This window comes from Coregonus lavaretus, assembly GCF_964263955.1.
Source record: "Coregonus lavaretus genome assembly, chromosome: 27".
Lineage (NCBI taxonomy): Eukaryota > Metazoa > Chordata > Actinopteri > Salmoniformes > Salmonidae > Coregonus > Coregonus lavaretus.
In genome coordinates, this window is record NC_140014.1 from 32857841 (window position 1) to 32883111 (window position 25271).

The 25271-nt window shown below is 40.7% G+C and overlaps 1 protein-coding gene across 1 annotated transcript in view; it reads left to right on the forward strand.

Moving 5' to 3' along the window:
* Positions 1 to 803: 803 nt before the first annotated feature.
* Positions 804 to 25271, forward strand: part of npas3 (neuronal PAS domain protein 3) — a gene marked incomplete at both ends in the record, with an annotated part of 490733 nt that continues 466265 nt past the window's right edge. The window contains one exon of the mRNA XM_084144362.1: positions 804 to 955. Coding sequence (XP_084000488.1) covers positions 804 to 955 — 152 coding nt within the window. The remainder of the gene's footprint in view (positions 956 to 25271) is intronic.

The following is a 25271-nucleotide window of genomic DNA, read 5'->3' on the forward strand; positions in this document are numbered from 1 at the left end:
GTAAGTGTAAATAGTTATCCATTTCAAAACTTTAACTTGCATTGTTTTGTTCGTAATAACACGTGGATTGGAATTACGGAAATGGTTGCTGTGCGCACCGAGGATGGAAACCGGTCGGAGAATGTGGCTTTAAGCCTTTTCTTTTTCTAATCATCTAAGCAAACCTTAAGCTATTTGATTATCTTAAAGAGATAACATTTAAGTATATTCAAAATAATCTTATTGGTGAGCTTTTTATAACAAGAAACCGGTTCCAAAGAAGCGCCTGCAGTTTGTTCTCCTGTTAACTTTGTAGGTAAAAGTTCCTGACCGGCTGTCACTTCTTATATTTCAACTTCTAGAATACCAGTCATCAATAACCCTAATCAATGTTCCACTTTTAAACAGAGAACATGCTAAAGCAAATTGATATATCTTCTTTCTGAATAGATCAGTAACATAAGGCTCGACTTTACAACATTTTACGCAAGAATTACGCGTAATGTTGCAATAGCCAATTTGGCACAACAACATCAACATTTTATCATTCTAGATAAATAACAATATTCACTGATCTCTCCACTGTCTCCTAACTACACACCCGTGCGTAGAGGACGCGTTTCCTGCCGCGCACACCACCGGCATCAATGTCATTGCTAACCTCCTGAAAGCTGCAGAGAGAAATCAAGACGTAGAATGGCGGATGAGCTGGTAACCATTACTAATGGGATTGTGGTGTGACTTGTTCGGCTGGAGGGAAGGCTGCTGCTATTCGTTGAAATATTTTCATAGACTCAGTGCGTGTTCAATCTACCAGAGCGGGGATGATCAGAATCTTCCCGGATTTCAGCGTTCAGGTGACGGCGGCAGGTGGAGGAGCCGGGGGAATGTCATCAGGTCACGCCATGGGGAGAGTCACCGGTACGACTAACGGGAACCCGCAGAACGTCCAGGGGATCACCTCGTATCAACAAAGGTATGTTGGAAACTGGGGAAATGTGTTTAGTTTTATTTTATTTCACCCATTCTTTCATTCAGACATGGCCACACAATAATAGGCTTATAGAGATGGTATATAAGTCACTGAACACTTTGGGTTGGTTTTGGGACATGGGTACCATACAGAGGGGTCATGCCCATAGGGGACACGTGCCCCCTGAGATGTGTCCTATAAAAAGAAATATAAAAATAAAAATAAAAAAATACAATTTTAAATAGGTTCCCAATCTCCCAACCTCATAACTAGCTACCAAAAAGACATTTCAGGCTATCAATCAAGTTAGAGTAGCTAGCTTGTCTAACTATCTTATCTGGCATGCCTGCTGGAAAGGTTGGTAGCCTTTAGAAAATTAAACAATAACTAAATGTACCCAGATTTTTGCAGAGATGCAGAGAGGCATACTTAGTTTCTTTAAAAAAAATAACCACCAGTCAGGAGGATACATACAGCACAAGAGGTATGCTTCGATATGAAGACAAAAAAAATATATATATATATATTTTTTCTTCATAGAATTAAGCATAATGATTATGGCTCTAGATTGCAGGAAAAAGCTGTTTCAGGTGTTTGAAAAATGCTAAATTCTCCAATTTATGGACGGGGGGCAAAGCCCCCCTCTGGACCACCCTCCAGCCATGCTCACATACTTTATGCCCCCTTAGATGTTTGACCCTGCTACCACGTTTATAACATATGGCATTATCAAGTTTCACATCATGCTATTTATGCGATATAGGCCATATGGATGACAATAAATGGAGTGGAAGTAGTTCAAATGGTGATTACCTGCGGAATGTAGTAAAAAAGTATGTGGCACATAAAACAACACTTGGCTACACAATTAACTTATTCTGAAAGATGACTTAAAGTAGGCTATCCATGAGACCTTTATGCCATTCAATAGACTATTTTACAATAAATAATTAGGGTAATCTATAGCCTTCACTGAATGTTTTACATGCTACTTGATCATGCATGGCTATAAAGCCTATCAAAGATAATTAGGGCAGTTATATGTTATACACAGAGACTTAATGACTTTACAGGCCTGAATTAGAAACGAATGGTATTCGTGTTTAAATGCTTTTGCAACCCAGCGTTAAAATCACAAGTATTCTAGAGTGACTCATATTTTATAAACATGTTGGGCAACCTATCTTGTTTCAGGTGAAAAATATATTGATTATAGCCTACAGGCCACATCTGCTCTCTGAAAGAGAAACGTTGAACGCAACTAGTGGCATGCCACCTGCTAAAATATAAATTCAAACATTTTTTGGGGTTGAGTCACTGATGATAATCCATGGCACTTTTCCTAAGGCAAGTTGTATTTTCTTTGATCATGTTATATAACAAAAAACACGTTTATAGGCTTAGGGTTTTCAAAACAACTGTAGACTATGTGTTCACATTTGGCTATATACATATTGTAGACTAATTACCATTATGGCAACTCACTGTATGGTTATATCTGCAAAGCATTGGCGACGCGGCATCAGGAGGTTTTGGGTTTATTCTAGGCCTTTTACCATATATCAGCATATTAACTAACTGAAGTTTGTATTTAGCATCTGGCCAACACATTTTGACAAGATGAAAAAGTTGCATGCTTATTTAGATAGAGCATATAACCGGTCAGTGACCTTGACCGTTCATTGATTGAAGACTAGTTTTGAACTCAGCCATTCTTGTCTATCTGATGTGACACTCGAAAAATAATGCATTAAAATGCAAATGTTTAACTATTAGGCTAATGCATGTCTAATTCATATGTTATAATATACTAAAATATCATTTGCTTTTTAGATTAGACTAAAGTGAATCACACCCAGGTAACTCTTAAATAATAGGCCTACTTAAAACAGATATACAGTAAATGTATGTGGATATCTTTTTATTTCCGTTATGAATGTTGGAAGTTGTGAATAATATGGGCCTATAGTCCTCATACAATGATGACAGACACTTGTTTTTATCAACTATGAAATTGATACAACAAGTGGTATGTGTCCACTGTCTAATGTATAAATCTTTGATAATGACAATTCTAATCAATTTTGTTTTATAAACACTTCAGCATTGGTAATAGTCACATCCAATATCTTATCTGCAAGATTTATTATTATTATTATTATTATTATCAAAAACATTTCAATTTAGCCTAGTGAGAAAACATTACAGGCTAATGCATAAAATAATAGATGCGTCTTATAGCAGTTACAAAAAGAAAAGCCAAGGATATTTGCGTGTCGCAACCTGTATAACGGAAAATGACAACTGTTTCCAAATACAACTGAGTGGCGTTGTTGCGCCGGCTGGAGAGAAGATGTGTCCTTTTGCACATAGAGCGAGCCAGGAAAAGCTGGAAAATGCACAGACAAACAGACTTAGAAAAATCCTTCACGAAGCACCGGAGACAACGCGCTCTTGCGGAAAAAATGTAAAGAAACGATGTGCATAGAGTAGCCTAGCATTTTCACTGTTACAACCCGAGCCCCATGTATCAGGAGAGCAGCGGGATTTGAGAAGCGCATCCCCCGGTTTCCACTCACTTTTCTTGGCATGCCTTTGGAGCTCGGTGTCGGGGTTTTTTGCTCCTTTTTTCACGCTCATGAACGCCAATACACGGAGACAGGGGCACGGCTGGTCCACATCAGCGCTACGGCTTTGTTTAAATACACCTAGACTACATGAAGCGTTGCTGTCAGGCGGCACGGCTTTATGTCAAAATAAATCTGAAGAAAAAAAAAGTAAGAAATCAAATAATTGTAGGAAGATGGCGCCCACCAAGCCTAGCATTCAGCAAGACCCTACAAGAAGAGAACGGTAACGCTTGGAGTGTTCTATTTAAATATGTAAACGTTAACGCTTCTCATTAGATGCTTTGCGATTTTGAGTGGAGATGTCAGAAGTTTCTATGTTGCCCTTTCTAGCAGGAGTGCGTCTGAGAATTGGGGACCTTGGCGTTCGGGTAACAGGTATAGCCTTAAGGAGGCGTATGTTATACGGAATAGAGGGCACACACACGGTCAGTGCATATCGTCTGCTAGAGCGCTTCCCTGCATTGCAGGCACTTCCGCATTGTTTATGCTCTAAACAAGGTTGTTTAGCCTCGTGAAACATGTGCATTCATCGATGACAATGCCGCTGTTTGTTTCTGTGTAGCTTGGAAGTGCTGCTTGCTAGGCCAGGCTGTGCTGTTCTGCGCTGTTCTGCGCTGTTCTGTGTGCGTTGGTGAATCTCTGCCTGCTGTTATGCAGCGGGACCCCAGTCAGTCTGAGGCTTGTGTGAGAGAAATTAGCATACACCAGCAACCAGCTGTTGAGGAACTTTAAATGTAGCGCATAGATTTCGGATCAGAAATCACTCTGCATGTAATGGTTGTAGTAGACCTGTTGTAAAGGACAACACTGTGGCTTCAGCAGTCAATTGTATTATACGGTTTCATTTGCATGTTTTGAAAAACAAGCAGGTGATTAGATTTAAATGAATAATGGTGTGTTGATAGTGTCTCTTGAAGGCAACAATATTAGTAGGCTGTTGTATTTTCACAAATAATATAACAATTCTAATTATGTGATAGGCTGCATCCTTATGTTGTTTTTCTTCCACTACATCAAACAAGTTAGAATCAAATCAAATCAAATCAAATTGTATTTGTCACATGCGCTACAACAGGTTTAGACCTTACAGTGAAATGCTTACTTACAAGCCCTTGACCAACAATGGCATTTTAAGAAAGAATACCAACCAAAAAAAAGACCCAAAAAACATTAAATATAAAAATTATAAGAAATAAAAGTAACAAATAATTAAAGAGCAACAGTAAAATAACAGTAGTGAGCTATATACAGGGGGTACCGGTACAGAGTCAATGTGCGGGGGCACAGGTTAGTCGAGGTAATTGAGGTAATATGTACATGTAGAGTTATTAAAGTGACTATGCATAGATAATAAACAGAGAGTAGCAGCATGCCCTTTCCAGCTTTAGGATCTGCATTTATTACAGATAAAGACAACTTCATAACAGACAGTTTTATATCTATGTGTTATTGAATACAGTGCTAGTGCTTTTATTGAATATAACAAATTGGTTACAATGTATCAATGTGTACTGGGATGTAATCTGTTAGGACACATTGTATCTAACATATGCTTGTGTTACATTTGAACATAAGCTTGGTCAGGTTATTTTTTTATGTGTGTCAGAAAAAGCTAATATAGTGCGAACTTGACATGGACCATTCCTGTCAACACTTGCTATTGTGAATGACTATTATTCGATACTCATGTTGTTAATAACCCTAATGAAACATTTACTAACTGTCTGCTCTGAGTACATGAAGGCCTGCTATTTCACTATTTCACAATCTCAAAGTTTACAATTGCAGCAGTATCCAGCCAGCTGCAGCAGGGAATGTTTATGTTAAGTCAGTCTCTAGTAGTCTCTCTAGCAGGAGCATATTTGTGTGCCATTCTGGGTTATATCTGAGAGATAGGAATCTTGAAGATGGAATTCATTTAGAGGGGGAGACTTCATAGCCTGTGCATGAGTGCTTTCTTTATCACCTGTCTCCTATTGCCAGTCTGCAGAAGTTAATCAGACTATGATTTGTCATTCTGCTTCACTTGAGAGTTGAACTAAATAACACTTGAGTCTGATAATTCTGATTGAAGGACTGTGAATATATTTAATTGAATGTCCTTCTTAATAGCATCCTGATGTTTGCCAGAGTGGGAGGTAGGCTGTTTATAGTTGCTGCTGTTCTCAAGGTGGTGGAATCTGACTAATGCCAGCCTGACTGACTGGGGCAAACAACTCACTGGCTGGATTAAGTAGTGACATTTAAAGAGAGAGAGAGAGAGAGAGAGAGAGAGAGAGAGAGATGGAGAGAGAGAGAGAGAGCAAGAGAGAGAGAGAGAGAGAGAGAGATGGAGAGAGAGATGGAGAGAGAGAGAGAGAGAGAGAGAGAGAGAGAGAGAGAGAGAGAGAGAGAGAGAGAGAGAGAGAGAGAGAGAGAGAGAGAGAGAGAGAGACACTGTTGGCTTGAGTTCACACACAACAGAGTAACTAACCACAAAGTTGGCTTTGTTTCACAAAACAATTCCCCCCTCTGGGCAAACAAATGTGCTAAATTGTCCTATGTCCTATTCTGTTCACTTCAGAAGATTTATAGAACATAATTAAGAAATAGTATAACTAAGATGGGAGTCCCATAGGGCGACGCACAATTGGCCCAGTGTCGTCCGGGTTTGGCCGGTGTAGGCCGTCATTGTAAATAAGAATTTGTTCTTAACTGACTTGCCTAGTTAAATAAAGGTAAAATAAAATAAAAAAATAAATAGTCTAATGGTAACATTTTTTACTGTTAAACCCATTTTCCCTTTGATATGACGTGTTTACACAGGATTTGTCAATGTGTTCAAGCCATTTATTTATGTCACTGGTGGGTGCCAGAAAGTCTGAGTGTAAGGAAGACTGGGGGGCAACTGGTGTTAATCTTAGAATGAGTACGTGATGGAATGTCCTGACTGGGGTGCAAGATGATACCATTGTAGTTGGGAGTGTCACCCAATGATGGTTGGCAACAGTTGTTTAGAACTTGTTTGCACTGCAATATATAAACTGAGAAATCTCTGTGTCTATCATTTGGATAGCAAGGAGCAACTCACGTGCAGCTTGCTATGTTGAATCCGGTACCGTATTATTAAATACATTGTATCAACTTTCCATCTAATTCTTTAATTATCTCCTAGCATCCTGAATTCCTCGATACCAGAGAACTCATCATAACACACTTCAATTGAAATACTAGAAACATATTAGATGAAACTGCCAATCTTTTGTGGGAAGGAGTGCATTGTACCAAAGCAAATGTTCAAGGAAACAGCCAGTCAGCAAAATACAGTAATGTGTTATTATCAGAGAACACTGAGAGAGGATATTATATCTCATAGTTACAGGCCGAAGTTGGGATGGACCTTATTAAAAATATATACCTTTTCACTGCACAGCCCTCCTTGTTGGTTCTTTTCACAACGATGGTGATGGTCAGTGTTTTTTTTTTTTTCAGCAGCGATGGCAGAGGTAGCGGGGAGTGTGGTCTTCCTGGGGGATTTGTTGTTTGTTGAACAACTGTGAGAAGGTCACTTATGGTGACTTTTTTAAAGGACATTCTACTCCAAGATGCTTGAAAGTTAAATTATGTTCTCTTCCTTTGAAACTCTTCTGAAAATCGAGGACAGTTTACTTTTATCTCTTGATCTCAATGACATCGCCAGCCAATTCTATATTAACTCCAAAAATGATTTAGCTAGCCTAACGTTATTGTATTTTAGCTAACACATACATCTATTAATAGGGTTAGCTACACTTCAAGGATTACAAGCTAGCTAGATAGTTACCTTGGAGGTTTCTCGGATGATCTGATGAGAATCTGAGAAAGATATGTAATTTGTTGTAACTTGTTTCTCTGATCTTCAAAGTGTGTCTTTGCCGAAATAAAACGTTCAAAAATAAATATGTTTTTTGGGGCGGGGGGAGTGGCGGCAATGATTTAGCACAGCGGTGTGCCGCTGCTAAATGAATATAGGGGAAACACTGATGATGGTGCACTAGATGTATTGGTGTATTGTTGTAAAACCATGGTACAGAGGACACACTATCCAATCCTCTCGATTGGATGTTGCACTGTAAGAGAACAGAGGTGTATAACCCACTATAACTGTGTTTATTTATCACAATTAGGATTGATTTCCTGTGTGCGTTTCCCTTTCTGGCTGCACACATATGTGGTCGCCGGCGCTGTGATGCGATGCAAGTGGTGTGTTGATTACCGTTGTTCTCCTCCTCTTCTCTCCTCTGCGTGTATGTATGTGTCCGCCACTGCACGGTTACTGTCAAGGTCAGAGTAGGGAGCGAGAGAGACCTAAAGATTATACATCCTGGGCAAAAAGGTATAATAACGGTGCAGCCATCAAGTTGTACTGTAGCTACTGCTGCATTAAAGTACACCAAGGCTTGTCTAGAGAGAGAGATGTTGCTTGTGCTTTATTACCTGTTTCATGATGCTGCTCACCTAACACTACTTGATCATATGGTATTTTTTTTGCTGTGTAGATTTCAGGCATGGCTGGCTGGCTGGTTGGCTGGTTGGCTGGCTGGCTGGTTGGCTGGCTGGTTGGCTGGTTGGCTGGCTGGCTGGTTGGCTGGCTAGCTGGCTGGCTGCCATTTGTATCATCTATAGATTGCAGCAACTGTATAGTAGTAGACGGCTCAGAGTTCAGAGAAAAGCACCCCTTAAGGAATATTCTCTCTGCTTATCCATGCCTAGTACTATAAATATGTAACAAATGTGTTATAACACCATTATTAATGAACTCAGTGATATTTATCCAACATAAATATGTGGGCCCCGTGTAGCTCAGTTGGTAGAGCATGGCGCTTGCAACGCCAGGGTTGTGGGTTCGTTTCCCACGGGGGGCCAGTATGAAAATGTATGCACTCACTAACTGTAAGTCGCTCTGGATAAGAGCGTCTGCTAAATGACTAAAATGTAAATGTAAATAGCAATTCTGATACACATACAGTGAGTAGTGCACTAGTATATATAGCTCCATTCACTTGCTCATACCCTGTTATCGCTCCCTGAAAATTCCATGGCAATGCACAGGCAGGCACACAGAAATTGCATAGTGTATTTGAATAGAATGTCTGTGCTATAGCCACTCTCTCTCCCACCTCACCTCACTATACTGGAGGGGAAGGAATCATTACAGGTCTGCTGACGGGGCAGCTTTCTCAGATGCCTGTCCTTCAGCACCTAGCTAGTTCAATTACCAAGTAGGATTGTTTAGATAGACAAGGACTCGCTCTCTCGCTCCCTCTCTCTCTCGCTCCCTCTCTCTCTCTCACGCTCTCTCTCTCTCGTCCTCCATCTATTTGTAAGAGAATGACTGTTCCGTCCCGTTCTCCCTGCTGGTTCCCTTTGGGGAAGACCCATTCTCTGTATTCATCACAATCACTAAGCAGCGGCTTGACTTACAATACTTAATGCTTTGTTTACACACCAAAGTCACGACTTTGAATATTTGCAGGTGACTTGGACATTGCCAGAGAGCACAGGCACAGCACACGGCTATCTTTTAATGCCCGTCCTCAAGCAGAGAAGAGACCTGGGTTTAGTGTCTGTGCTTCCAGACAGATGTTGAGCATGTTGATTTCCATCTGCTGCTTTAGTTAAGGTGCTCTACTCTCTTCTAACGCTACCAGCAAGACCTGCCCTCTACTCATGCTCTCTCACAGTCTAACACTGTGGACCTACACTCCTAACCTGCATCTCGTCGTACTGTAGTAGTCTACAACTGGGCAATTCTACCTCCAATTTTTCTGTGTGTGCTACTGCAGATTCATCTTCTCTTCCTCTTTCCTCCTCTATGACTGGGCCTGATTTGTAACTGACGCTTTGAACAATAATGTCTCCATACGTCTCCATGTCATAACGTTGATCTGTTGGAGCAACTTACGGACATTAAGCCCCGATAATTTTCTCCCCTAATCGTCCCCGTCTCCCCGGCTCTGACCACAGGCACCTGCAGGGCCCTCCTAGATGATCAAGGGACTCTCTGTGAAATTGCGATTGATTATTCAGTTTAGTGTGAGAGAGGCAGAGCAGGAGGTAGGAACCCAACCAGATTAACTACCCTAGCTCAGTCTGCTGATATAGTTCCAATGACATGTTACAGACTTTGACCTGGAATAAATGGATTCCAATGTGGAAATACTGGGCAGCCTACCGCCTTACAACACCTGTCTGTCATTCTATTAACTGAATGTCATACTAGCTTCTCGTTACATGTTACAGATCCGGAATAAAGGGATTCCTACCATGGGGAAATGCTGGGTAGCTGGGTAGCCTACCCAACCTGTCTGTCCATCTATCTGTCTTGTGAAGTAGCAGTAACCCCTGGCCTAGTCTCGCGTAGCCATACCTCAAAATCACATTGTTGTCAAGCCTTTTTTGGAAGCCTGGTTCTCGACGAGGTTACCCCTGGACAACCCCTCCCACAAAGGAGCTGTGGATCTGTAGATATTCCTAGTGAAACATTCCTTAAGGATGTTGTTATAGAGAGAAGGCCCTGTGCTGGGCTTTACTTGGATGTGATTGGAGTGCAGTCTTTAAAGGAATGTCATTTGAATCCAGTGTTCCAACACATACACAGTTCCACACAGAACACTGCACATAGATGCGGTAAAGAGGTCAATCGAGCTCAACCAAAACAATGGAATTGCCATGGAAACGCGTGGGGGAAAGGGCCGTGGGGGAAAGATCCTGAGTCTCCTCATTGCCCCTTAGTAAAATTAGCCTACATTTAGGATATTGTTTATATGTGTATTTCACACTATTTTGAGATAAAAATCAGAGTATAATGCTTGTATGGATGTCAACCCCAACACATGTCATCATTACCAATCAACTGCATTACAGTTAAAAAACGACTTTGACTACCACCACCGATTTCTGTATGCTAGCTACGTTAACCAGCTTATACAAACGCAAGTTAGCATTTAGCAGTCACTTCTTCTAAACCTGAAAAGGGACAACTTCTACATGTAATGCAGCAAAAATAGCCAAATACAGTGCATTCGGAAAGTATTCAGACCCCTTGACTTTTTTCACATTTTGTTACGTTACAGCCTTACTCTAAATTGATTAAATTGTTTTTTTTCCTCTCATCAATCTACACACAATACCCAATAATGACTAAGCAAAAACAGATTTTTTGACATTTTTGCAAATGTATTTAAAATATGACACAGAAATATCACATTACATAAGTATTCAAATCCTTTACTCAGTACTTTGTTGAAGCACCTTTGGCAGTGATTACAGCCTCGAGTCTTCTTGGGTATGAAGCTACAAGCTTGGCACACCTGTATTTGGGGAGTTTCTCCCATTCTTCTCTGCAGATCCTCTCAAGCTCTGTCAGGTTGGAAGGGGAGCGTCACTGCACAGCTATTTTCAGGTCTCTCCAGAGACGTTTGATTGGGTTCAAGTCCGGGTTCTGGCTGGGCCACTCAAGGACATTCAGAGACTTGTCCCGAAGCCACTCCTGCGTTGTCTTGGCTGTGTGCTTCATCCCCACAGCATGATGCTGCCACCACCATGCTTCACCGATGGTGCCAGGTTTCCTACAGACGTGACGCTTGGCATTCAGGCCAAAGAGTTCAATCTTGGTTTCATCAGTCCAGAGAATCTTGTTTCTCATGGTCTGAGAGTCCTTAAGGTGCCTTTTGGCAAACTCCAAGCGGGCTGTCATGTGCCTTTTACTGAGGAGTGGCTTCCGTCTGGCCACTCTACCATAAAGGCCTGATTGGTGGAGTGCTGCAGAAATGGTTGTCCTTCTGGAAGGTTCTCCCATCTCCACAGAGGAACTCTGGAGCTCTGTCAGAGTGACCATTGGGTTCTTGGTCACCTCCCTAACCAAGTCCCTTCTCCCCCGATTGCTCAGTTTGGCCGGGCGGCCAGCTCTAGGAAGAGTGTTGGTGGTTCCAAACTTCTTCCATTTAAGAATGATGGAGGCCACTGTGTTCTTGGGGACCTTCACTGCTGCAGAAATGTTTTGGTACCCTTCCCGAGATCTGTACCTCAACACAATCCTGTCTCGGAGCTCTACGGACAATTCCTTCGACCGCATGGCTTGGTTTTTGCTCTGTCATGCACTGTCAACTGTGGGACCTTAAATAGACAGGTGTGTGCGTTTCCAAATCATGTCCAATCAATAGAATTTACCATAGGTGGACTCCAATCAAGTTGTAGAAACATCTCAAGGATGATCAATGGAAACAGGATGCACCTGAGCTCAATTTCGAGTCTCATAGCAAAGGGTCTGAATACTTATGTAAATAAGGTATTTCTGTTTTTGTTTTTTTATACATTTGCAAACATTTCTAAAAACCTGTTTTCGCTTTGTCATTATTGGGTATTGTGTGTACATTCGTGGTCAAAAGTTTTGAGAATGACACAAATACTAAATTTCACAAAGCCTGCTGCCTCAGTTTTGATGATGGCGATTTGCATATACTCCAGAATGTCATGGAGACTGATCAGATGAATTGCAATTAATTGCAAAATCCCTCTTTGCCATGAAAATGAAATTAATCCCCCCAAAACATTTCCACTGCATTTCAGCCCTGCCACAAAAGGACCAGCTGCCATCATGCCAGTGATTCTCTCGTTAACACAGGTGAGAGTGTTGACGAGGACAAGGCAGGATATCACTCTGTCATTCTGATTGAGTTAGAATAACAGACTGGAAGCTTTAAAAGGAGGGTTTTGCTTGAAATTGTTCTTCCTCTGTTAACCATGGTTACCTGCAAGGAAACACGTGCCGTCATCATTGCTTTGCACAAAAAGGGCTTCACAGGCAAGGATATTGCTGCTAGTAAGTTTGCACCTAAATCAACCATTTTCCGGATCATCGAGATCTTCAAGGAGAGAGGTTCAATTGTTGTGAAGAAGGCGTCAGGGGCGCCCAAGAAAGTCCAGCAAGCGCCAGGACCGTCTCCTAAAGTTGATTCAGCTGCGGGATCGGGGCACCACCAGTGCAGAGCTTGCTCAGGAATGGCAGCAGGCAGGTGTGAGTGCATCTGCACGCACAGTGAGGCGAAGACTTTTGGAGGATGGCCTGGTGTCAAGAAGGGCAGCGAGGAAGCCACTTCTCTCCAGGAAAAACATCAGGGACAGACTGATATTCTGCAAAAGGTACAGGGATTGGACTGCTGAGGACTGGGGTAAAGTCATTTTCTCTGATGAATTCCCTTTCCGATTGTTTGGGGCATCCGGAAAACACCTTGTCCGGAGAAGACAAGGTGAGCGCTACCATCAGTCCTGTGTCATGCCAACAGTAAATCATCCTGAGACCATTCATGTGTGGGGTTGCTTCTCAGCCAAGGGAGTGGGCTCACTCACAATTTTGCCTAAGAACACAGCCATGCATAAAGAATGGTACCAACACATCCTCCGAGAGCAACTTCTCCCAACCATCCAAGAACAGTTTGGTGACGACCAATGCCTTTTCTAGCATGATGGAGCACCTTGCCATAAGGCAAAAGTGATAACTAAGTGGCTCGGGGAACAAAACATCAACATTTTGGGTCCATGGCCAGGAAACTCCCCAGACCTTAATCCCATTGAGAACTTGTGGTCGATTCTCAAGAGGCGGGTGGACAAACAAAAACCCACAAATTCTGACAAACTCAAAGCATTGATTATGCAAGAATGGGCTGCCATCAGTCAGGATGTGGCCCAGAAGTTAATTGACAGCATGCCAGGGCAGATTGCAGAGGTCTTGAAAAATGAGGGTCAACACTGCAAATATTGACTCTTTGCATAAACTTAATGTAATTGTCAATAAAAGCCTTTGACACTTATGGAATGCTTGTAATTATACTTCAGTATACCATAGTAACATCTGACAAAAATATCTCATAACACTGAAGCAGCAAATTTTGTGAAGACCAATACTTGTGTCATTCTCAAAACTTTTGACCACGACTGTAGATTGAGGATTTCTTTAAAAAAAAACAATTTTAGAATAAGGCTGTAACGTAACAAAATGTGGAAAAAGGGAAGGGGTCTGAATACTTTCTGCATACACTGTATATCCAAAACGGACTTAAATATCCACTTAGTTAGATCATATTTGTTGAATGTGGGCCTATCCTTTACCGCATATATAAAATTTTTGAACAGTGATAGACAGAATAACAACAAAAAAATCAAGAAAAACGCATGTCAAAAATGTTATGAATTGATTTGCATTTTAATGAGGGAAATAAGTATTTCCCATTAAAATTATAGACTGATCATTTCTTTTTTTTTTTTCTTTTTTTTTTGTCATTTAGCAGACGCTCTTATCCAGAGCGACTTACAGTTAGTGAACACATTTTTTTATTTTATTTTTATACTGGCCCCCCGTGGGAATCGAACCCACAACCCTGGCGTTGCAAACGCCATGCTCTATCAACTGAGCTACATCCCAGTGGGCAAACGTACAAAATCAGCAGGGATCAAATACTTTTTCCCCTCACTGTATATACATTTTACGGACACAGTATATTATATATCAGTTATCCTTTGTTTGTTTTTAGTCCCATCCTTCAGCTACCCTCAACCCCTCCCATCTATCTCTAAAGACCATCCAGTTTTGATTTCTATTTGCCATATATTTTTCAACTGTGCTGTGATGTTTCACAAAAATCAGTGGTGGTCAGTGCCGTTTAAGATGAGGCAGGACTCATTTTCTTTTCATGAGCATGGCCTTATTTCTATTACAGCATATTGGATGACACTCATTTATATTCCATTCACCCAGTTCAATGTAACAGCGATAGGTTTAGGCTACTACATGATACTCTAATTTTCCCTATATCCATCATGAGGTTGCTACAACCTAGCCTATGAATTAAAGTTTACAACGTAGGTGCACACAGGTGGAGAGACAAATTCAATATCGCCTTGCACACTCTTGCCTGCATCTAGCTGATATAGGGTGTAATCATTAGTCCAACAGTTGCAAACGAGAGTTTCTATTGGACAAATTCTGTTATGTTTATCATCGTTTTTTTCCTTTTGCTTCCGTTTAAGAAACATTTTTCAACAGAATTGGAGGAATGAATACACCCCTGATCACGCGTAAACACTGTTCACTTTCATAGCAGCCACGTTGTATTCCTTCTCGCATCTATGTGCTCTCCTCCTCTCACCTCTTCCCTTCGCTTGTGGACTTCAATGCACAACACATCAGCTGTATGTGACCAGGCGAAAAAACCTTTCCAAGCCAAACCGCTACACACAGCCTACATCGTTGTCACCATATTAGCTAAAGTAATGTCATAGTCAGCATAGCTAATATTTAAAAAAAAACATCTTTAGTCATTTAGCACACGCTCTTATCCAGAGCGACTTACAGTTAGTGAGTGCATACATTTTTCATACTGGCCCCCCGTGGGAATCTAACCCACAACCCTGGCGTTGCAAGCGCCATGCTCTACCAACTGAGCTACAGGAGGACTAATAGGACTAACGTGTTAGTAAACCCGCTACAATCATGCAGTAACGTTACAGTGTACAGTCAGTAAGCAGTTACACCGGCGGGCCCCGGTGGCAATAAATTAGTAAAACCAAAAGCTTACCTTGACTTGGAAGAGTTCCAGTGTTGTGTTGGAAAGTCATAGCCAGCTAGCTAATGTAACATAGCATCCCTCTGTTTGAGCAGGGTGTTTCTGTAGGCTAAACTAGCTAGCTGCATTTGCTAGCTAATGGGAAGAAATACATTTGTTCAAAACTGTTCAACTACTGTCTTTCTCTCTCTTTGAGTCAACTACTCACCACATTTTATACACTGCAGTGCTAGCTAGCTGTAGTTCATGCTTTCAGTACTAGATTCATTTTCTGATCCTTTGATTGGGTGGACAAAATGTCAGTTAATGCTGCAGGAGCTCTGATAGGTTGGAGGATGTCCTCCGGAAGTTGTCATAATTACTGTGTAAGTCTATGGAAGGGGTTGAGAACCAGGGAGCCACCTAGGTTTTGTACGGAAGTCAATGTACCCAGAGGAGGAGCGAAGCTAGCTGTCCTTTGGCTACACCATGGTGCTACCCTACAGAGTGCTGTTGAGGATACTGTAGACCTTCTTTGCAAAATAGTGTGTTTTAATCAACGATTTGGTGACATTATTATATTTAGGATAGTTTTATCTAAAAATGAAAACTTTTTTAATATTTTAAATGTTTTATATTTATGACATTCACTGAGGAGGATGGTCCTCCCCTAACCCTACCACCCCTCCCCTAATTGGAGTAAACTAATGGACAGCAACACTTAGGCTTCTATTTCCAGCTTTTACATACTATATACATTTTACGGACACAGTATATTTTACATTAGTTATCTTTTGTTTGTTTTTAGTCCCATCCTTCAGCTACCCTCAACACTTCCCATCTATCTCTAAAGACCATCCAGTTTTGATTTCTATTTGCCATATATTTTTCAACTGTGCTGTGATGTTTCACAAAAGTTCTGAACCTTTCTATTCTCATAGTTTCTAAATTCTAAATTAAATATAATTTTTTTTGCTAAGAATATTATTAAATTATTGATCGATTGACTATGACTTTTCAGATCACCCAGCAGTGCTATTTGCAGAGTTAACTCCAGGTAAATGTTGCAATTCTTCAGCCATTCCTGAACCTGCGACCAAAAACAAGCTACGTATGGACAGTACCAAAACAAATTATCGAATTATTCTGTCCCTTCACAGCAAAATCTGCAGAGCTGGGATGGTTGTATCCCCCATATACATTATATAACATTTTATTGGTTGCAATAATTTTGTATAATCATTGAAATTGAAAACCTCTACGTTTTGAATCCGTTGTCGTTTAGTGTATCAGTTTATAAACCATGTGCCATGGAATCGGTACATCGAAAATCTCTTCCCAACTATTTTGCAATCTGTATGGCACAGCTGTCAATTTTTTGGTCCTTAAATGAAACTGGTATATTTTTATTTATCACATTTTTCTTTAACCAATTTTGGTCTTTAATGCAGGGCCGACAGACAAGTTCCTTACTTTCTCCCCCTTCCACTTGCCTCTTCCAGTTTTGCGGTAATGCTGCAATAGGTTGGTTGTAGTTTTGCGTAGAGCAGACATTTCCATATATTTTTGTGTGACAACTCCACCAGTCCTATTTATGATATCATATTTATACCGTTTTTTGTGTGGTTTTTGTGGTTTTTTAATCAATTAGTATATTTGAGTTAACCATAATATTTGTTGTAATATTTGTTCTCTTTTCTGGTGGATTAAACTGAAATTGCAACCAACTTTCTATGGCTTGTTTTAGAAATAGCAATATTTTGGAGATTATTTCATTTTCAAATAACCAAAAGTGAGAGGTTGTAATTTGAATAAAGGGATAAAGGCCATTCTTGAACATGGGATGAGCCATTCTTACTAATCTGCTAGAGAACCAGTTTGGATTTAAGTATAGCTTTTGTATGACTGAAGCCTTTAGTGAGAGGTCTAATGCTTTAATATTTAATAATTTCTGCCCTAGGAACTTCTTTAACTGAGCGTTGACAAGGAATTCAAAGACTTTGGCCAGGATAGAGATCTTGGAAATAGGGCGATACTTATTTACATCTGAAGGGTCTCCACCCTTCAGTAGGGGGCGGACATATGCTGATTTCCAAATTTTGGGTATAGAATTGGACAAGAGGCTTAGGAAAAATATGTGAGCCAGCAGCTCAGCAATAATACCAGCTGCTGTCTTTAAAAGGTAAGGTTCCAAGATGTCTGGGCCTGCAGACTTTTTGGGGTCTATGTCTTTAAGAGCTTTAAAGACCTCAGCATAAGAAACAGGCTCAAAGTTAAATGGGTTCACATGAGGACCTGTATCAGAGCTTACTGAAGCAGAGCTTACATTAGAGCTTTACATAAAATTTTTTTTAAAAAAAATTAGAGGCCAGGCCCCACCATTATAAAAAACTCAACCAGCACATATTAAGTGTGTGTTAAAGACCCCTACAATATCAGCTTTATCCTTCACTTCATTAGAATCCACCACTATATGGTCAGGAAGGCCAGAGGATACATTAGGACCCGACACTGATTTGATTAGTTTACGAAACTTGGTAGGGTTGTTAAGGTTCTCTGGCCCAGTGTCGATTTTAGCATGTAAATCTTGGTGGGGCAACCAAAACCAAAATGTGGGATGCATGCCAGCAAAGCCACTACACAACACAACACTAAACAATGCATTAATTGCAATATAATGTGAAAACCGGTGCCCACAAACTGTTAGGGCCTACATAAAGCTGTCCCAACAGCAGAGTCCCAACAGTAGTCCCATCATCTTACCACTGCTACGCCTGGCTATCAGGAGCCTTGTCTGGCAGTGAAACAGTACATTCAGCCTCATTTACTGCCTTTAAAAAAAAAACATATCTGATATGGCTGACTTGATGTGGTTTCTAATGACAATTGAGATGTGCAAACTATGGCATAAGGGGACGACAAGCGGATAAGAGGCAATCCATAATTTCGATTAAGACATTAATGAGCGAGCTAGGACGGACGTAGTCCATATAACTATTTGTTCAGCACTTTTGAAATGTACAGTGACATAATTTAGAACATGGGCCGTTCTCCCTGTACACCAAGTAAACCGTAGGATAAATAAAGGGGGCATATAAGCAGACAATGAAAGCTCTTACAATATTCGATGATTACATTTCTCTACAACAGGTTATAGGCTACATGTGCACCACCAAGTCAGAACAGTAGGCGAAATTAAGAGGCGAAAATATACCAAATTATTAGGGTGAGGCACATGGGCTACTAACAGCTTACTACTCAACATACACTTAGCTTAGCTTTCTTAACATATCTCCCTGGCATATTAAATCATTTATGCAGCAGCATACAATACATTTTTGGACTCACCTTGTTGTGCTCACTTGAACAGGAAGGTGGCGCGCCGGTCCTTCGTGGGCAAATTTTGTCATCAAAGTCTGGTATTCTCTGGATTTATGGTGCTTTCAAGACAACTGGGAACTCTGAAAAAAACAAGGTTGAATCATGATGATGTCATTGATTGAGGACCTCTATATAGTTGAATGTGATTGCTGAATTATATTGTTTTATACACAAATGTGTATGTTGTTTTAATATTCTGTTTTTATTGTAATGTGTACAGGGCTCTCTTGTAAAATAGATTTTTAATCTCAATGTGACTCCCTGTTTAAATAAAGGTTAAATAAAATACAAATCTTCAGGTCGTAGCGCTAGAAAGAGGCCGAGTTCCGGATTTACAACTCCGAGTTGGATGACCGTTCAAAACGTATTTTCCCAGTCGGAGCTAGTTTTTTCCCCGAGTTCCCAGTTGTCTTGAACTCACCGAAGTCAAGTTTTCGCAGTTCCAAGTTATCAGTTGTTTTGAGCGCGGCACAAATCAGCATGGCCAATGTTGAATGTTTAGTATTTTAAACTTGGAAAATAGACCCTTAATCCTAGATTTGGGACCACACAGCCACTCCATTGAATAGCCACTCATTGTTGAATTTGCGATTTCCAACTTGTTGTGTAATGTTTATGTCCAATGGCCGATGAGCACCGATACGTTTTATCTATAATTTCTCTTCATTATTTCTCTTCATATGACAAGGATTAAAAATGATTTGCCAGTAGATTGTCAACTTGATTCATGATGATGACTGCTAGCTAAGATTTTGAAAGTATGATGTTGACATGATCAGTCCAATCAAAGCTACTGTAGATATAACATGATTGACGTCACTGTGGCGAATGACCTTGAGCCTTCTTGGATAGGCACTTCTAATGTAACTCTATGGCAGCACCCAAGGGGCTTGAATTTTCGAGCTCTACCCTTAGACTTGGCGGTGACGTACTGTCCCCACGAGTGACAGAACACTGAGCTAATCACAGCGGAACTAGAGAACATTACCAACACCTACCCTCCGTATTTTCCGCTGTCTGCCCCACCACCACAGAAAGCACTGAGCTGCATTTTGGAGCTGCCTTACTCAAGAAAGCAAAAAAGAGACCATGTTTATGTGCGGCTTTATTAACTCAATTATTATTTATTTTTTACATAGTTTGCAAACTGATATGTGACACGTATTTATGCCAAAATAACATGCAAAACAGGCAAGCCCAAAACAAAAACAATGTTTGTTTTTTTAGCTTAAAATGTGGGGCTCAAAACACATATCAGTCCTGCCCTGAATGACGGGTTGCCACTGCTCTGGCTGTGTCTAGTATTGACAGTTCATGCAGTTTTAGTATTCTGATCATAGAGTTTTGATCATGGAATTCCGAACCCGTCATGCATCTACACCTACATGTAAATGTGTCTACCATGTCCACAGAGTGTCCAGATTCCCTTTTCCGCCGCTATATATGTGAACCACGCTCACATGATGAGCAGAGTAACCTTACCTGAGACCTGAAAACTTGCCTATAGGCTTCAGTTCAGTAGACTAACACTGTTTTATTATGGCACTCAATTACAATTACTTCAATTGCTGTTGTTTTTCTCAGTAACGGCTAGTAAAACTAATGTACACCTGACGAGCGAATTAGGGTCTAAAAACATTCCAACACAAACTTTTTAACTCAAGAGTCCACTTGAAATAGTTGGAGAATTTTTGCTAGGTCAGTTTGTTTTATCAGACTCGATTTCATGGCTGTGCAATTCCCCTCTTTTCACTTGAATTCCTTGTTATCGCATTGGAGCCCTGTCTGTGTCCCAAATGGCACCCTATTCCCCATATAGCTAGTGCACTACTTTTGACCAGAGCGCTATAGGTCCTGGTCAAAAGTAATGCACTGTAGAGGGAATAGGGTGCCATTTGTGATGCAACTCCTGTCTTTGTTTGAAAGTGTAGGTCAATAAGGATGGGCACATTCAGAATTTCATGATCTGTGTAGTGGAACAAATTGAAAGCATAGCCTGTATCAATCACTCCGAAGGGAGGGTTAATTGTTCGCTGCTTCACAAGGCCCCGGACAGATAAAAGCAGTAATTAAATACTTATGGCTCTGATGTGGCAACACTTGAGGATGAAATGATAGGAAACAAAGAAGAAATGTTTGTGTGCAGAGAAGAACACTAGCTAAATGTTTATCATCTTGTCACCCTGATGCCCATTGTAAAATAGAGAGACCTTTATCATTGTAACATTCTTAAATCAGTGGGTACTAGGGTATTGTCACCAGGGATTAAGATTCATTGTGTCCCTTTTTAGAGCTTGGACAGCGTCTTATCAAACAACCAATCGACAAACTGTATAAGATGGAAACACAACACAACGTAACAATGTATAGATGCCTCCCCTCAGGTTACCGCTCCTGCTCAATGTGGAAGATGAAGCCACCTTATACCAACATTATTACCTCTGAGTTTAGTAGATTAATGAAAGCAAAAATCCATTATTTTTTTAGGAAAGCTTATATTGGCTGGTCATGTGGGCTTAGCTCTCCACTCATTAAAGAATAAATGCTGAAAAATAAATTGCAATGTTTTCACAATAAAGTGTAATCACATACACACATACACACACACACACACACACACACACACATGCACGCACACACACTCATGCACACCCATACAAGCATACTCTCACGTACATATGGCTATATGTAGTATTGAGTTAATCGAAGTCTGAGGCCATGACAGCTATCACAACACAGGGGGTAATTCTGAAAATTAATGAGAATGATAATGCTCAAAGGCTGTTCCAGAGTTTGCCCTAACTCATTAACTAAATCTCTAATTTAAATGCATCCTAAAGACTTATCAAATAGAAAAAAATATGCATTATTGCCCTATAAGCATTAACCCGATCTGAAAATGCTGATGTATAGACTTTTATGGAGGAGTGGAAGTCTGTCAGGCAATATTCAACCCTGGAATCCGTTTCTAAATAGTGGTTCCCTGCCATAATACATACAGATATACACTGTGGAATGGGGAAAACAATCCATTACAATTTTATCAGGAGAAGGAGCCCGGAGCACCACAGATCATGAACAGATTTTGGGAATTTAGAGATCTGTTATTTGAGAGCTTCAATTAGCGATCCTTAATGGGGCAATCCGGGAAATCGAAAAATAACAAACCTTGGATTTCCCCTTTAAAGCAAAATTACTAATGGGTAAATCGGAAGCAGAGTTTGACTGACCAATTCATTCAGACTGTTTTAGTGCTATTCAGCTACATCATAGTGCCAATGTCACACTTGATGTCATGTTGCTTACTACGTACAGGACAGTGCTGTGGTGGTGCATAGCACTGAGACTCATACAGTCATACACAGCGCTGTCATCCTGTTATGCAGATGATGTTTTGAAGTGCCGTCGTAGTCGTTATCTTCTGTGAAGCATTTCACAGCTTCATAGAAACACAGATAACACATATTCTGCTCCTTATCAACATCTTTTGACTTTGCCAATGAGATTTTAACATATCATAGCTTACCCCCTCCTTCCTACTCTGCTTTGCAAACCAGCTGCAATTACTGTGTTTACGCTGGATTGATGCAGCTCAATAGGAGTGTATTGGAAGTGTCGAATTTTGTAATTAAACTTTAATTTGTGTGTCGCTGAAGTGGCCTACTATGAAAGGGATTGAAACGTGACATCATGGATTGCATCATGGGTTGTTGTTAGGAAACTTGTACGCTCCTTTATTAACCATCATAGCAAATTAAGACTATAAGGTAACACATTACATTAAGTTTATACCTATGTAGTAACACTGTAATTACACTAGTAACAACATGTTACATAGTATTAACTAGTAACTACATAGTAGCAGGGTTGGGGTCAATTCAGGAATTCTCTTCAATGCTTTTCAATGAGGAAAATTGGAAATTGGAATTTGGTTTACTTTCTGAATGGATTGGAATTTAAATTAAATTGACCCCAACCCTGTATGATCATCATCAATATAGTGTTGCAAATACTGACCTACTGTAGTACAAATGATTTGTCCTTCGTATTTTGCATAGTTACATATAGTGATTTGTTGTGATTCCCTCTCAATGTGATGAGTTTCGATTCCCTAGCCTTTTTTCACAGTCCATTGACCGTTTCGGCCTCGAGCTCTCCGCTGTCTTTAGAACAGCACATTTAAAATGCCCCTGCTCTCTCCAGACTACATTCATAAGGTGGTAATGACCTGAAAGGACATGCCGATCATGGAGAGGGGATTATACAGTAAAATAATATAATATGCCATTTAGCAGACGCTTTTATCCAAAGCGACTTACAGTCATGTGTGCATACATTTTTACGTATGCGTGGTCCCGGGGATCGAACCCACTACCCTGGCGTTACAAGCACCATGCTCTACCAATTGAGCTACAGAGGACCACAGAAATAATGTATCAGTCTATTAGTCTGATTAGCCAGGGTGGCGTGGTGTACTGTAGTGTACTCTACTGTAGACCCAGGTCTTGGCAGCATGTGTCCAGCTGTCAGTATGAACTAAACCCACTTTATCAGGAATCATCAACTAGATTAAGCCCTGGGACGATTTTGTTTCTTGAGTGGATGGTCAGGGGGCCGGAACATAATTACAAATAATTTGTAGACTGCAAATTGACCGCAAGAAGCCCAAACAGATATAATATTCGACTAAAACATAATCATTTCAAACCTTGCTTACATTTGTATACAATCACATACACTCAATGGCCAATTTATTAGGTACACTACCCCTTTCACGAAAATGGTTCGCACATTTTAGTCATTTAGCAGACGCTCTTATCCAGAGCGACTAACAGTTAGTGAGTGCATACATTTTTTCATACTGGCAACCCACAACCCTGGCATTGCAAGCACCATGCTCTACCAACTGAGCTACACAAGACCTACAGACAGTGAGTCACGTGGCCGTGACTTGCTATATAAAGCAGGCAGACAGGCTTCGAGGCATTCAGTTACTGTTAGATTGAACGTTAGAATGGGCAAAACGAGTGACCTAAGCGGCTTTTAGCGTGCTATGATCGTCGGTGCCAGGCACGCCTGTTCCAGTATCTCAGAAACGGCTGGCCTCCTGGGCTTTTAACGCACGACAGTGTCTAAGGTTTACCGAGAATGGTGTGACAAAAAAAACATGCTATTGCAGCAGACAACCACACTGGGTTCCACCCCTATCAGCTAAAAACTAGAAGAAGCGGCTCCAGTGGGCACGCGATCACCAACACTGGACAAATTAGGAGTGGAAAAACATTGCCTGGTCCGACGAATTCCGGTTCCTGTTGAGTCCATGGCCCCATCCTGCCTGCTGTCAACGGGACAGGCTGGTGGTGTAATGGTGTGGGGAATGTTTTCCTGGCACATGTTAGGTCCCTTGATACCAATTGAGCAACGTATCCTTGACCCGAAGAATTCAGGCTGTTCTGGAGGCAAAGGGGGGTCTGACCCGGTACTAGATGGGTGTACCTAATAAACTGGCCCCTGAGTGTATATCTCTCTATTGTGCGTGGGAATGCTCTGGAACAGATTTCCAAAAATGTTATCACTTGCAGGTGATTTGCTGGTGTTTTTACTGTCTTTTATGTCCAACAATGTATTATTAAAAAAAGTAAACTTGGGGGGCCAAATAAAAGGCCCACGGGCCGCCAGTTGGGGAACCCTGCTCTATACCTTTTACACTGGTTCAGACCCAGAATGATAACTGGCACCTATTCAACAACACCCACTCCCAACTTGAAAGGTTTGGGTCAGAATTAAATCTCCATTTACAGGTCGTTAGTGCAGGTTCAGAAAATCTATGTGGAACTGAAGGATGGCCGATCATTTAAAACAGGTAGAAGTGTCATAAAGGAAGAAGTGAGTCCGAAAGGGCTGTCTTTAACTTCAGTTCATGCCAATCTTGAATCAAAAGACAAAGCACACCTTTAGTTACTGTACTTCAGGTAGCAACTGATATTTAGGATTTTATTTGGAACAATTGGATGGATTAACATTTTATAGGAACTAGTATATTAAAGGACAAATCCAACCAAAACCACTCATTCCTTTAATTTACCGTGTTAAATAAGACTAATATGTGAGAACAATATTTTTGTGAACAAATGTTTAATTTTGGCGTTAAAGTAAGGTTGGTAGCAACATGGAAAATCGTTGTGGAAATCTGTTGCAGCTCAAGTCGACTACAAAATCCACAATGCAATGCTCTCTCTATGGGCTGGCTGGTTACCTAGCTAGGTAGATAGCTAGGTAGCTAGCTAGCAAACGTAGCTACACACAATAATACCAAAGACAATATTAGCATGTAAAGTAGCTAGTTAGCTGTAAAATCGCCTAAACAAACTGCACTATCAATTTAAGAGTCTACAATATCACCATGTTCAACCTGTAGATCGATGTGCCTCACATAGCAGATTCTGAAATTCGCAAAGGCACATGTACTTTTGAGGAGATGGGGAAACGTTGCCCATGCTACGCAATGGGCCGCGCGGTGCATTCTGGGAGATTCTGGGACAAGGAGCGCTCTCCTTCAAGGAGTGAATGGGAATCTATTGGGTGCTAGCTCAAAAACCCAACATTAGCACGAATTTAATCAACATTAAGGACAACATTAAAAACATTACAAAACATTACAAATCTTTTTAACTTGCTATCTGTAATATCGTATAGCTTTGGAATCGTGACATTACGTACTTCCGAGGAAAAGTCATATTCCTATTA